This window comes from Coregonus lavaretus (genome assembly GCF_964263955.1).
Source record: "Coregonus lavaretus genome assembly, chromosome: 33".
Taxonomy (NCBI): Eukaryota; Metazoa; Chordata; class Actinopteri; order Salmoniformes; family Salmonidae; genus Coregonus; species Coregonus lavaretus.
Window position 1 is genome coordinate 29,560,541 of NC_140020.1, and position 12,873 is coordinate 29,573,413.

General features: G+C 42.5%; 1 protein-coding gene across 3 annotated transcripts in view; it reads right to left on the bottom strand.

Annotated features, from left to right (window-relative positions):
• LOC311108647 (serine/threonine-protein phosphatase 2A 56 kDa regulatory subunit gamma isoform-like) overlaps nucleotides 1-12,873 on the bottom strand; it is a 34,144-nt gene that overhangs the window by 8,221 nt on the left and 13,050 nt on the right. For all 3 annotated transcript variants that reach the window (XM_084151338.1, XM_084151339.1, XM_084151340.1), the window contains one exon: nucleotides 1,962-2,161. In XM_084151338.1, the coding sequence (XP_084007464.1) occupies nucleotides 1,962-2,161 (200 nt within the window). The remainder of the gene's footprint in view (nucleotides 1-1,961; nucleotides 2,162-12,873) is intronic.

The window sequence follows — 12,873 nt, forward strand, 5'->3', positions numbered from 1 at the left end:
ACCATAAAGAATACACCCTTTACAGTGCACTTTGTCCATCTCTCTCCATACTTTGATGTTAAAAGCAGTGAACACTTCAAAGTGAAGGGGGCAGGAAGGGGAGAACTAAAGTAAACCAATAACATATTTTTATGCGGATTTGGCAGCAGCCTTGCATTTTCTGCTGCACTGATCAAATAGAGGCAGGATCAGGAGAATAGGGGGACATTTGCACCTCGATCATCCTCGGTTTCCTGCGTAGCATTGAGGCCTGCTTTGATAAACATCAAAGGCTTTCATTCAGACCTGGCTGGCAGGCAGCACCACATCTGCAGCCATGTCCACAATGGACTCGTTTACATTTAGACTACTACACAGACCCAGTATTTCATTCACTCAGCTACAGCTAGTAGGCTGCCTGACCTGCTAACCAGGGCTGAACTGAGGGGACAACGTGGAGACTGTTATAGAGGTAGGTGAACCGATGATGATGAACACCAATTAGATTTTTTGTCAACTATGTGGCCTAAAACAGATTGAGCCCACAGTGCTAGCCTTTGGCTGATAACAGCTAGCAAGCTAATACTGGTAGAGAACAGGCCTACTGCTAACCGATAAGATTTAAGTCCAGTGAATGTAAAGGCGTCAGTACGCTTCAGTTTGGCTGGCGGCTAGCCGAAGTCGGCTAGGTGAACCGAACGAGTGTGCTCGTATACTCCCTTAAAAAGACTTTGCCTTGAAAAACTAGAAAAAAGCAGCAATACTACTGTTTGTCCATTCTGAGACACCGTAGCCAGTATGCACTTCCTCAAAATAGTCAGTATTAATCTACGATAACTCAAGAAATCTGTAATTAACGTTTTTGCCAAGTGGATCTTAATCGCGCAATTTTACATCCAACTAAGATGTTTGGTGCAGTATTTCTCAATGAAATATGTTGCATGAAAACAAGGTTGTCTCTCATTGAATGACAACAAAGACTTTGAAGAATCCCTACTTTTGACCAATCACCGACGAAGGCTCCGAACCTCGGCTTGTGTGCCCGAACAGCCGAAAAAACCCTCACCGAAGTCCAAAACAAACAAAAACAAAAGTATACATAATATATGCACAAACTCTTGTGAACTGTTTCGGCTGGGAAGCATGCGGATGCCTTAAAGCATGGACTAATTTACATTTAGGGGCTCCCGAGTGGCGCAGCTGTCTGAGGCGCTGCATCTCAGTGCTAGAGGCCTCACTACAGACCCTGGTTCGATTCCAGGCTGTATCACAGGCCGTGATTGGGAGTCCCAAATGGAGACGCACAATTGGCCCAGCGTCGTCTGGGTTTGGCCGGGGTAGGCCGTCATTGGAAATAAAATAAAATAAATGTATGCACTCACTAACTGTAAGTCACTCTGGATTATGACTAATAATAATAATATCATGAAGAATCTGTTCTTAACCGACTTGTCTCGTTAAATAAAACACTTCTTTTTTTTAAGCAGTTGCATTATGCCCTGGGTTCACACAGTTCATCTGATAAGGAATGGGGAGTGCCTATGCCTCAGGAACTAAAATACAACATTAACTAGAACTGAAATAATCTGCCACAGGCAACCTCGACAAAAAAAAAACAGAAATGTGGAAACTTTGTGGGATTTGAAAGCTTCTCTCAATTGATTGAAATAGTTTATGGCTTTTGTGATTGTTTGAGGATGGCAGGGTTATGATGTCAATAAAGGCAGAGAACCATGCACAAAATATTTGTTTGTATGAGGGGCTTATAGGTCTACCTACACCCGACCCAGGACAAGACCTCTAGGGGAAACACTGGGTTGTCTCTGGTGAACATTAAAAGCAAGTGTATGAGGACAGTATCAATGTCGTCTTGATTAGTCCTATGTTCACCACACAATCAGCATGGAAGGAGAAACAAACGGCATGATAGGCATTTGTAAGTGCATGAGGCAAGGCCTTGTCCACTGTGACTGTCTACTGACCACGTGCACCACCTCTGGGTAGATGGGCTCTGTGATGACGTTCCGGTTGTGGGTGATGTACTCCACCATCTCGCTGAGCGCCGCCCGCTTCACCTCCTTCCATTTCAGGTCGCTCAGAGGATCCGACAAAAAGTCAAACAGGACACAGCACTGACGCAGCTTCTGGACAAACAGCTTCTCCTGCTCTGCCGGAGGGACATCTGGGAGGAGAGAGAGAAAGAGAGAGTCAGATTCATACGTTGTCCTCCCCTCACGAGGGAAATTCCTTTTCACTGCTTGACAAAATATGCCGGAAAAACACATTTGCAGCTAAAGCTGTAGGCTAAATAACCAAACGGAGTGGCTGCGGATCCAACTTTTCCTGGACCCTTCTTTTTTCAGGAGGGAGCACATGCAGCTATTTAGGCAAGCTAAAGGCAGCATATCAAAACACAAGAAAGACAGACAGGTAGTCTAAATAGCAATGTTCTTTTTTCACCATCATTGTAAACATTGTCAAAGCAGGGGGCAGACAAGCAGTCAAAGTAAGTGTTATTTTTCAGCAGCTAAGGCCACGATATGGCAGCATAACTGTACACCTTTTTTAATTGCTTTTTGAGGAGGAGCGGAAGTGATCCCTGGAACCCAAAGAACTTCCGGTCTGTAAACAACAGCTGTTCCATCGCGGCTGTAAACAGCTAGCTAACTTAGTCTAGTTGTTTTCAAGGACAACATTTGCATTTGACCATATTATTCACGGGTGGGATGGTCCTTACGACCGGGAAGGAATCTATTTTTTCAAAATTAAAGTTGATAGATTTCCCAAAGAAGCATCGCAGCAGGATGTAGTGCCTCCATTGGATAGTAACGTTAGCAGCAGGAGGTGGCGGCGCCAGGATGACTTGTAGCAAACAGGTAAGTTCTTTATCAAGTTAACCATCTATTCTAGGTAACATTAGCTAGCTACATATAAATAGGATAGACAGCCATCCAATATTAGTTAATGACAAACAGCTTTATATGCTAAAAACAATATTAACTACCTAGCTAGTAGCTAAGCTAGATAATTAACACATTTCCAGTCCCAAAGATATAACACAAAAAATATTGCGAAATATCAACAATACATACATACATTACATTACATTATATACATATATCTCACTTGAGAATAATAAAGCAAGTTCCAGTCTAATTTCTGTGTTTCTTAACCTCAGTACAGAGACCTGTGAAAGCTGCTAAACCCTGTCTGCGGATGAAGGTCCCAATGAAAGTCCCAAGTCCTGAAGAGACAAGAAGGCTAGATCTCCAATGGGTTATATGCTACTGGTTTACTGTTAGAATTTGTTGTAGGAATACAAGAACTGTTAAAGTAACAATGCTTAGGCTTAGAACATTCATGGCCTACCTTGCTCCTAGAGATCTAGATACTGGGTGTGCAGGTTTCTGTTCCAGCCCAGCCCTAACACCTGACATTCTGCTTATTAATTGTAAAAGAGAATTTAACTATTAAAATTATCTTGTTTTGGAGTAAGGTGATGTATAAACCAACTAACCATTTACATAGGTGTTCTTTGCATTATATGAAATAAAGTGTTGATTCTTTGAATTAAGTATAGTGTATTTTATGGTCAATTAACATTCCCTGTTTGTCGGTTTAATTTGGTTGTCACTCATTTTATCTGATGATATTGCACAGATGTGCAGCTAATCTCCTTGATCATTGGTGTGGGTGTAACAATCCCTGTATGGCTGACCTGGGATGCAACCCCTGTCCACAACAGCACTTTATACCCGCAAAGCAGCGTCCATTATCCTACCAAATTCATGATCTTGGTTGGGCTAGGATAACACCCGCAAAGCAGCGTCCATTATTCTACCAAATTCATGATCTTGGTTGGGCTAGGATAACACCCAAAAAGCAGCATCCATTATCCTACCAAAACAATGATCTTGGTTGGGCTAGGATAACAGTACTTTAGGTCTCAGGGCGGGTGACATCCCCACACGATGGCTACTAGGGCTTTGTCTCACTTTGTCTTTCCTTGATTCCTCACCTGTATTGTATCACAACTGTATTGGAGGAGAAGGTAAAAGGTTCCTCCCCTCTGACTTTCTTCTACAATGGGTTGAGGAGGCGGCGGCAAGGAATCGAGGAAGGACGAATAGAGAAAGAGCCTAGCACTCACCTGTAAACTAGCTCACGTGCTACACACTTACCCCTCTACTACACTCACTTCCTCCTTCTCCGCATCAACCTCAGCAGCCAGCAGAGCAGACTGAACGGAGTAAATCTAGCTCCAACAATTAATTTTGCGGGTATATTTAATTCTGCTACATTGACTCAGATCACAGTCGGTGGCTGAGTTATACTGTCGGCGGCTTAGGAGGTGGTGAAAGGTTAATGACTGTAGCGGAGGTGAGCTGCTGTAAAAGTGACCCTTCACTGTGGTCACTCTCCAGGGTATTTCTCTCTTGCCACCACTATCCATGCACTACCCTTTTGGTTCCATTGCTTACAGTGGATGAGAGATGATTTATGGCATGCATGCCCAATTCAGACATATGATGGGATTAGTATTGGCCTTGTGGGCATGTCCAATGCATGTGGCTTGTCATTTCCATACTGAAACAGGATTAGTCAATTCTCACACATTGTTTACATTTATTTGACAAGTTCTCCATTTGAAATGATACTATTAGAAGTAGTAAAAGCACTCACATCTGAGGTAACTTGTGTGGGAATCATTTGATGATAAAGAAAAGGCTCATACTGGTAAGATGAGTGTGGGGTTTTTTCCTTTTTCATTAGACAATTAATGAGGCTAACCATGTTGAAGGATACCAGATTTGACTTCTACAACTACTCTACATGCAGTCATGAAATGTATTAGTGCAAGCCCTACCCTAGCTACAGATTGTAACACCAGATCTGATTTAACCCAAAAACGTTGGTCGCCATTATACTGGGAGTTACAGGTTTGCCTATACAAAACGTTGCCAGAGATTTAACTAACCTTGTATTGCCGATACTATCTTATTTCACGAAACAGGAGTCTCAATGTCCATGTGCAGTTGCAGGGGGCCCATTTGAACTTAGAAAATGCTCTGCTACTAAAATAAATAAATATTTTGCTCCATGAAGTAATCCAACAATGTGTAAGCCGCCATCTTGTCTATTTCAAATCTTCTCTCATTGTAAGAGACAGGTGAGTGTCATGAAATGCGGCACTTTGGGGTGGACCCACAGGTCTCGATCAATGAGAGAAAATTTGAAATAGACAAGATTGCGGCGTATACATTGTTGGATTACTTCACGGCGCAAAAACAAATACATTTTATAACAGAGCATTTTCTAAATTCAACTGGACACAGACATTGAGACTCCTGTTTTGGTTAAATCACATTATTTGTGTTACAATCTGCAGCTAGCCCTACCCTCGTAATGACTGTAGGCCTTAAGGATGACACGCACAGGAGAGAGACATTATTAGCAAATACTACAATCATGAGGGTGTGCACAGAAAGGAATATTTTAAGGTTAATTTGATTTCATTTCTATATACAATCGCCAAATGTTGCTTCAAATAGTCTTAATGTTATGTACCATCCTGGTGTTATGATATGCAGTTCAAAATGATCACCACAAGGTGTCAGTGCTAGCATCTGTATAGTCTAGCTTTACTGTAAACAAACCACTAGCTAGGTCTCATAAGGTGGTCGATAATACACAAAGAGCAGTGTTGCCAATTTAGCGACTGTCGCTATATTTAGCGAGTTCAGACCCCTCTAGCGACAAATTTTCAAAAAAGCGACTAGTGACTTTTTCTGGTGTTATTGGAGACTGACGTGAAAGCACGCATCGTTCTTACTCTTCTCAACGAGCAGCGGGTGCTTTGTTACCCCCGTCCCAAAGCACTCACAGGTGGCCCAGTCCTCACGCAGCAGTCCCTCCCAGCTGCAGTCAGAGCAGGAGATGTTCACCCCTCCGCGTCCAGACTGCAAATGAATCGCGCATGCGGGAAGCCGCCGCTGGCTGATCCCGCCCTGGCTTACATTCAGGGCGGGATGTAAATGTAGGGTGTTTTTTACTCACTTTGTCTCTCCCACAACGTTATTCCTCTCTCCTCCATCACAATTACATGCACATGGCCAATTATGCAAATTAGGTGACGACGTCATTTATCGATTTCTAGCGACTTTTAGGACAGCTAATAGCTACTTTCCTTACTGAGGAGTTGGCAACACTGACAAAGAGGCCAGGCTTTTCTAGTGTTAATAGAAACTAAGTGGGAAAAACACCTGGGTAAAATATAGTTGCGTTTTGGAGGAAGCAGACGAAGAGCTGAGTGACAGATTGATGAGGGGTTGATAGTGGGGTATTTACTGCTGCTCGCTAACTTTTGATGTAAACAATGTGGCCGTCAAACACTGGACTCATAATGCTAGCTACATACAGTGGGGGGAAAAAGTATTTAGTCAGCCACCAATTGTGCAAGTTCTCCCACTTAAAAAGATGAGAGAGGCCTGTAATTTTTATCATAGGTACACGTCAACTATGACAGACAAATTGAGATTTCTTTTCTCCAGAAAATCACATTGTAGGATTTGTAATGAATTTATTTGCAAATTATGGTGGAAAATAAGTATTTGGTCACCTACAAACAAGAAAGATTTCTGGCTCTCACAGACCTGTAACTTCTTCTTTAAGAGGCTCCTCTGTCCTCCACTCGTTACCTGTATTAATGGCACCTGTTTGAACTTGTTATCAGTATAAAAGACACCTGTCCACAACCTCAAACAGTCACACTCCAAACTCCACTATGGCCAAGACCAAAGAGCTGTCAAAGGACACCAGAAACACAATTGTAGACCTGCACCAGGCTGGGAAGACTGAATCTGCAATAGGTAAGCAGCTTGGTTTGAAGAAATCAACTGTGGGAGCAATTATTAGGAAATGGAAGACATACAAGACCACTGATAATCTCCCTAGATCTGGGGCTCCACGCAAGATCTCACCCCGTGGGGTCAAAATGATCACAAGAACGGTGAGCAAAAATCCCAGAACCACACGGGGGGACCTAGTGAATGACCTGCAGAGAGCTGGGACCAAAGTAACAAAGCCTACCATCAGTAACACACTACGCCGCCAGGGACTCAAATCCTGCAGTGCCAGACGTGTCCCCCTGCTTAAACCAGTACATGTCCAGGCCCGTCTAAAGTTTGCTAGAGTGCATTTGGATGATCCAGAAGAGGATTGGTAGAATGTCATATGGTCAGATGAAACCAAAATAAAAACTCCAAAAAAAAACAACTTGTCGTGTTTGGAGGACAAAGAATGCTTAGTTGCATCCAAAGAACACCATACCTACTGTGAAGCATGGGGGTGGAAACATCATGCTTTGGGGCTGTTTTTCTGCAAAGGGACCAGGACGACTGATCCGTGTAAAGGAAAGAATGAATGGGGCCATGTATCGTGAGACTTTTGTTATTGACCAAATACTTATTTTCCACCATAACTCGCAAATAAATTCATTAAAAATCCTACAATGTGATTTTCTGGAAAAAAATCTCATTTTGTCTGTCATAGTTGACGTGTACCTATGATGAAAATTACAGGCCTCTCATCCTTTTAAGTGGGAGAACTTGCACAATTGGTGGCTGACTAAATACTTTTTTCCCCCACTGTAGTTACACTGCTGGCTCTACCTTCACGTCACACTCTGTGGTGTTATTTGCTGTGCTAACCAAATGCAACACCATCGCAAACAGAGAATATACGTGAAATAAACGTTGTCTGATTTTGTTTAGTGGATCTGGTATCAAGTCAATGTGTTTATATAAGTCGTTCGTATCTCTTGATCCAACCAAAAAACAGAACAAACTTTTTTTGCTAGCTAGCCAACTAGCTATCTAGCAATTATGGCACGCTGGAGGGCCGGATATTTACTGGGGAACCTCTTCGTTGTGCATGCGTATAGAACGTGTTATTGTTTTGACAGTTGAAAAGGTGTATACAGATCACATCACAAATATAAAATAGCGATGGGGGAAAAAATAAAATCGCTAGTTACATATCGTGATATTATTTTGGGACAATATTATAATGATTTGACTCCAAGTAACGATAAAAAATAAAATAAGAATCATTCTACTGTAGGTAGCATTAGCTAGCGCTAGTCGGCTGTACCTGCACCACAACTCTGGTATTTTTCATCCTATAGCTTGTTCTCCACCTTTTTAAATTGTGAGCTAACATGTTGTTTTCAGCACTTTTATTTCCCTGACTGATCAAAACTAGTTCTTATGCTCTCATTTCTCTGCAGCAGACATACTGAGAGCAATATGTTTGGAACATCAAAACACAAAATTGTGGTAGCGAATCGCAACACATTGTACCAGCAACCTAGTATCATGATAACATCGTATCGTGAGGTCCCTGGCAATTCCCAGCCCTAATCTACAACACTTGTGGTTAAAACGCATATTGTTTTGCCCCAATGCAATGTGTAGACTTCGCCTTTCTTGTGCTACTGCAATAGCCTTAGTTACAACAGACAGAAGGTTGTAGCCTAAATCACCCTACAAAATGCATTTATTTTTGGAAAGTTAACTCAAATAGACACTGGGTTTTTATTTCTGCTGTTCAGAAATATGAGGCAGAAACATAGGCTACATCATCATGTTGATCCAATTGGTTGAGGGTTCAGAAGAGGGTGAGTAAAGAGAGAAATGTGAAGGGGGAGTTTGAGCAGCAGATACATAAGAAATGTGAAGGGAGGGGGAGGGTGGGCAGCAGCTTCCTAAAAAAAGTGTAAAATAACATGCACATAACAGGAATGAGTGATTGATAGTTTAATAGAAAGCAGTCTAAGACACTGAGTCACTCCTGACAACAGTGCCTGCCGAACGTGGTTTTCCCGAGTGGCGCAGTGGTCTAAGGCACTGCATCGCAGTGCTAGCTGTGCCACTAGAGATCCTGGTTCGAATCCAGGCTCTGTCGTAGCCGGCCGTGACCGGGAGACCCATGGGGCGGCGCACAATTGGCCCAGCGTCGTCTAGGGTAGGGGAGGGAATGGCCGGCAGGGATGTAGCTCAGTTGGTAGAGCATGGCGTTTGCAACGCCAGGGTTGTGGGTTCGATTCCCACCGGGGTATGAAAAATAGTATGAAAAAAAAATAAAATAATGTATGCACTCACTAACTGTAAGTCGCTCTGGATAAGAGCGTCTGCTAAATGACAAAAATGTAAATGAACGAATACAAAATGTAAATGCTTTCAATCATGCTCCAGGAGAACAGAGTGTGACAGCCACCATAAAACCATTAACTTCCAAATAACCACTCATTATCAGTCTCCTGGATGAATGCTCACTCGCGTAGATAGCTAGCTATTGCACACTCATCATTGCCGAGCAGCAGCCTTCTGTCCTTGTGTGCACTGCGCATGTGATGACAGACCACAAAACAGCCGGACAGAAATCAATGTTTAGAACAAAGCAGCCTCATACACTACACAACCATTCCAATCTGCAAAGGAGACAGATGCAGTCTAACATGGGTCTCCCGTGGCCTCAGACAGTTCATTCTGGTAAACCACTCAGAATGTTGCTTTTAACCTGTTCAAGTACACAAATGTTTTTTTCTTTATGAAATGACTGCCTTTCATTATTTTTTTTTGCAACGTCTCAGTGTAGGCCTAGATCCTGGAGCTTAGTGCTTTACTGACCTACCTGTACCTGACTGCTTCTATCTGTACATCACCACTGAGACAGGAGAGAGACCAGGGGCTGTAGGTATCAAGCATCTCAGAGTAGGAGTGCTGATCCAGGATCAGTTGTGCCTTTTAGATCATAATGTATGGACAGTGGGACCCAATGCTAGATCAGCACTTGATACATACAGCCCCAGATGACAATTCTAATCCCTCAGATATCTTCCCTGGGTATTGCTGTTGGTTTATGTTTTTGTGAGTTTTTGGCCAAACTACGCTCGCATGATGGGTAGCCTAACCATGCCTGGCTAGCTGAGACTTGAAGATACATTTGAGCTCCCATAACTAAAATCCCTTGGCTTTAGCTCATAGGGATAATGGTCCTCTGTAGCTCAGCTGGTAGAGCACGGCGCTTGTAACACCAAGGTAGTGGGTTCGATCCCTGGGACCACCCACACACAAAAAAGTATGCACGCATGACTATAAGTCGCTTTGGATAAAAGCGTCTGCTAAATGGCATATTATAATAATAATAATAATAATAATAATGCGGTCTTGAGTTCGATACAGTGCCATGACACAGTTATCCAAGATAGAACCCTGTTCTGTTCATTAGGCTTCTCACACACACAAACACACACACACACACACACACACACACACACACAAAACAAGCAGTTCATGGATATCAAGGCTGAGGGAGGCATCTACACTACTCTATGTATGTATTTGGACAGTGACGCTAATATTTTAATATGGCTCTAAAAAACCCAGCATTTAGGATTTTTATACATAACTGCTTTACCGTTTAGAAACCAAAGCACTTTATATATCTAGTCCCCCATTTGAAGATGTCATAAGTATTTGGAAACATTTCACCTTTATTAAAGTAGTCAAAAGTGTATTATTTGGTCCCATATTCCTTGCACACAATGACTAACTACATCAAGCTTGTGACTCTACAAACTTGTTGGATGCATTTAAAGCTCGTTTTGGTTCCGTTTCAGATTATCTTTTGTCCAATAGGAAGTGAATGGTAAATAATGGTGTCATTTTAGTCACTTTTATTGTAAGTAAGCATGAATGTGGATGCTACCATGATTACGGATAATCATGACTGAATCGTGAATGGTGATGAGTGAGAAAGTTACAGAGGGACCCTGGCTTCAGGTAGCCTAGCGGTTAAGAGCATTGGGCCAGTAACCTAAAGGTCAGTTCCTATTGGGCAAAACATGACTCAAAACACAATCAAACCAAACTGCGAATGCATCCAATGAGTTTGTAGAGTCACAAGCTTGATGTAGTCATTGCGTGCTAGGAATATGGTACACTAAGTGAAATTAGTCCAAATACTTATGACATCTTCAAAATGGGGGACTAAATATATAAATTGCTGTAATTTTTAAAACTGTAAAATCCAATATGTATGACAATACACTCAAATAAAAAAGGTGACATTCTGTACTGTCACCTCATATTAAACATTTGATGTCAAATCCTAAATGCTGGAGTAGAGAATTTATTTTAGAATCACTGTCCAAATACATATGTAGGGGAGTGTATACGGACATGCTGGATATAGGCTAAGCTAAAACAAATGAGAGATACTGAGAAGGCAGACTGAACATCCAACAATAACGTCACACCAAGCACTCAACCTTACCACAGAAACAACACACTGCCTGGCACTCTCAGCCTTTCCCAGTTCCCACAGCATGACCAAGAGGCAGTGTTCCAAATGGTACCCTTTTCCCTATGGAATGGGCTACTTTTGACTAGAGCCTATTTGGGACGCAACCCCAGAGAGAATCCTACAGAAAAGGTTGCGCAAACAGGGACGAGGGCTGTTGATCATCGAGCACAGCAAACCTTGAGCATTTCACTCAAAGGGAATAATTTGCATATGAAATATGAGTAGTGCACCAACCTTAACTAGGCCTTAGACCGGTGTTATTCACAAAGTAAAAAGACACTACCTGACAGCCCTGTTCTAACAGGTCCCTGTCTATCTCTTGTTGCACCACGCTGCTCCTGCTGTGGCACATGCCTGTCTCAGGTGTGTTGAGGCACGTGGTGTTGCTCTAACATGCGTGTCCCATGATCCTCTCCTCCATGCCAACCGTACCCCTGCTCCCCTTACAACAGTACAAGGGTTTCTCAACACGCCTAAAATATTAAGGGATGCGCTGTGGCGTGCGTCACACACAGCTGACAGACACACACACACAGCGTGCGTGCATGGGCTCATGACCTTTATGCCCCCACAGGCATTTACAGTTTAAGAGAAAGCATCTGAACATTCAACGGGTGTAAAAGGCAGAGATCTAGAACCAGCTTCATCAGAACTCCCAGTGAAGACAAGCACATCTGAAGGGTGGTTGCACAGACCCAGATTCAGCCAAGGCACTTGTGGTGGAAAGTCTCTGTTGAAAATGCTTTTAAGTCCAGTAGTAAGCTTAAACTGGGTCTCTGCAACAGCCCTGTAGTGTGGCAAGAAGGGCCTACTCTCAATTTTAGACCAAGCTGAAAGTGTGGACTGCTCTCCCTAAACCAACTGCTTTGAATGTTTGCATCATTTATATGCCTAATAAATGGCATAAATGCATTTCTCATGGCTAGGTATAATAACACAAGTCCCTACCTCAAAGCCAAAACGGCAGTGTCAGTACTACAGTGTCTCACTAGACTACTCGCAACAGTGCCAGTGGCCATTAGCTTTTATGGATATTTGAACGAGTGCTGACGCATAATGCATTGCCCCCCCAAAAATGTCATGATATCAATATGCAGCAGCAGGTCACAGATGTCTTGGCAAAATCTATATGCATAATAAAACAAGATTAGTGTACTGTCCCCATCAACACATAATACAGTTTCCATAAACATTTACTCATATTGCAACCAGGAAACACTTGTTTCTTCAAAAACAGAAAACACCAAACGTATTGTCGATAATGAGATATTATTAACACCCCCATCATAAATAGGATGGGGTGATTTTATATCCTTCCCCTGTGTTCCTGGCCAAGCAGAAAATAACCCAGTTGACTAAAACCTAATTCACCATGACAGCTTGGTGCTAGCAAAAATGATTACAGGAGAACAGAGATGCACACTTCAAGTCAGTGTGTATCTCTGTTTATGTATAGCCTACAATGAACAGGGACAATTTATGTTGATATCGATGGTGTTCTGAGACATTCAACCCAGCAGCAAAAGG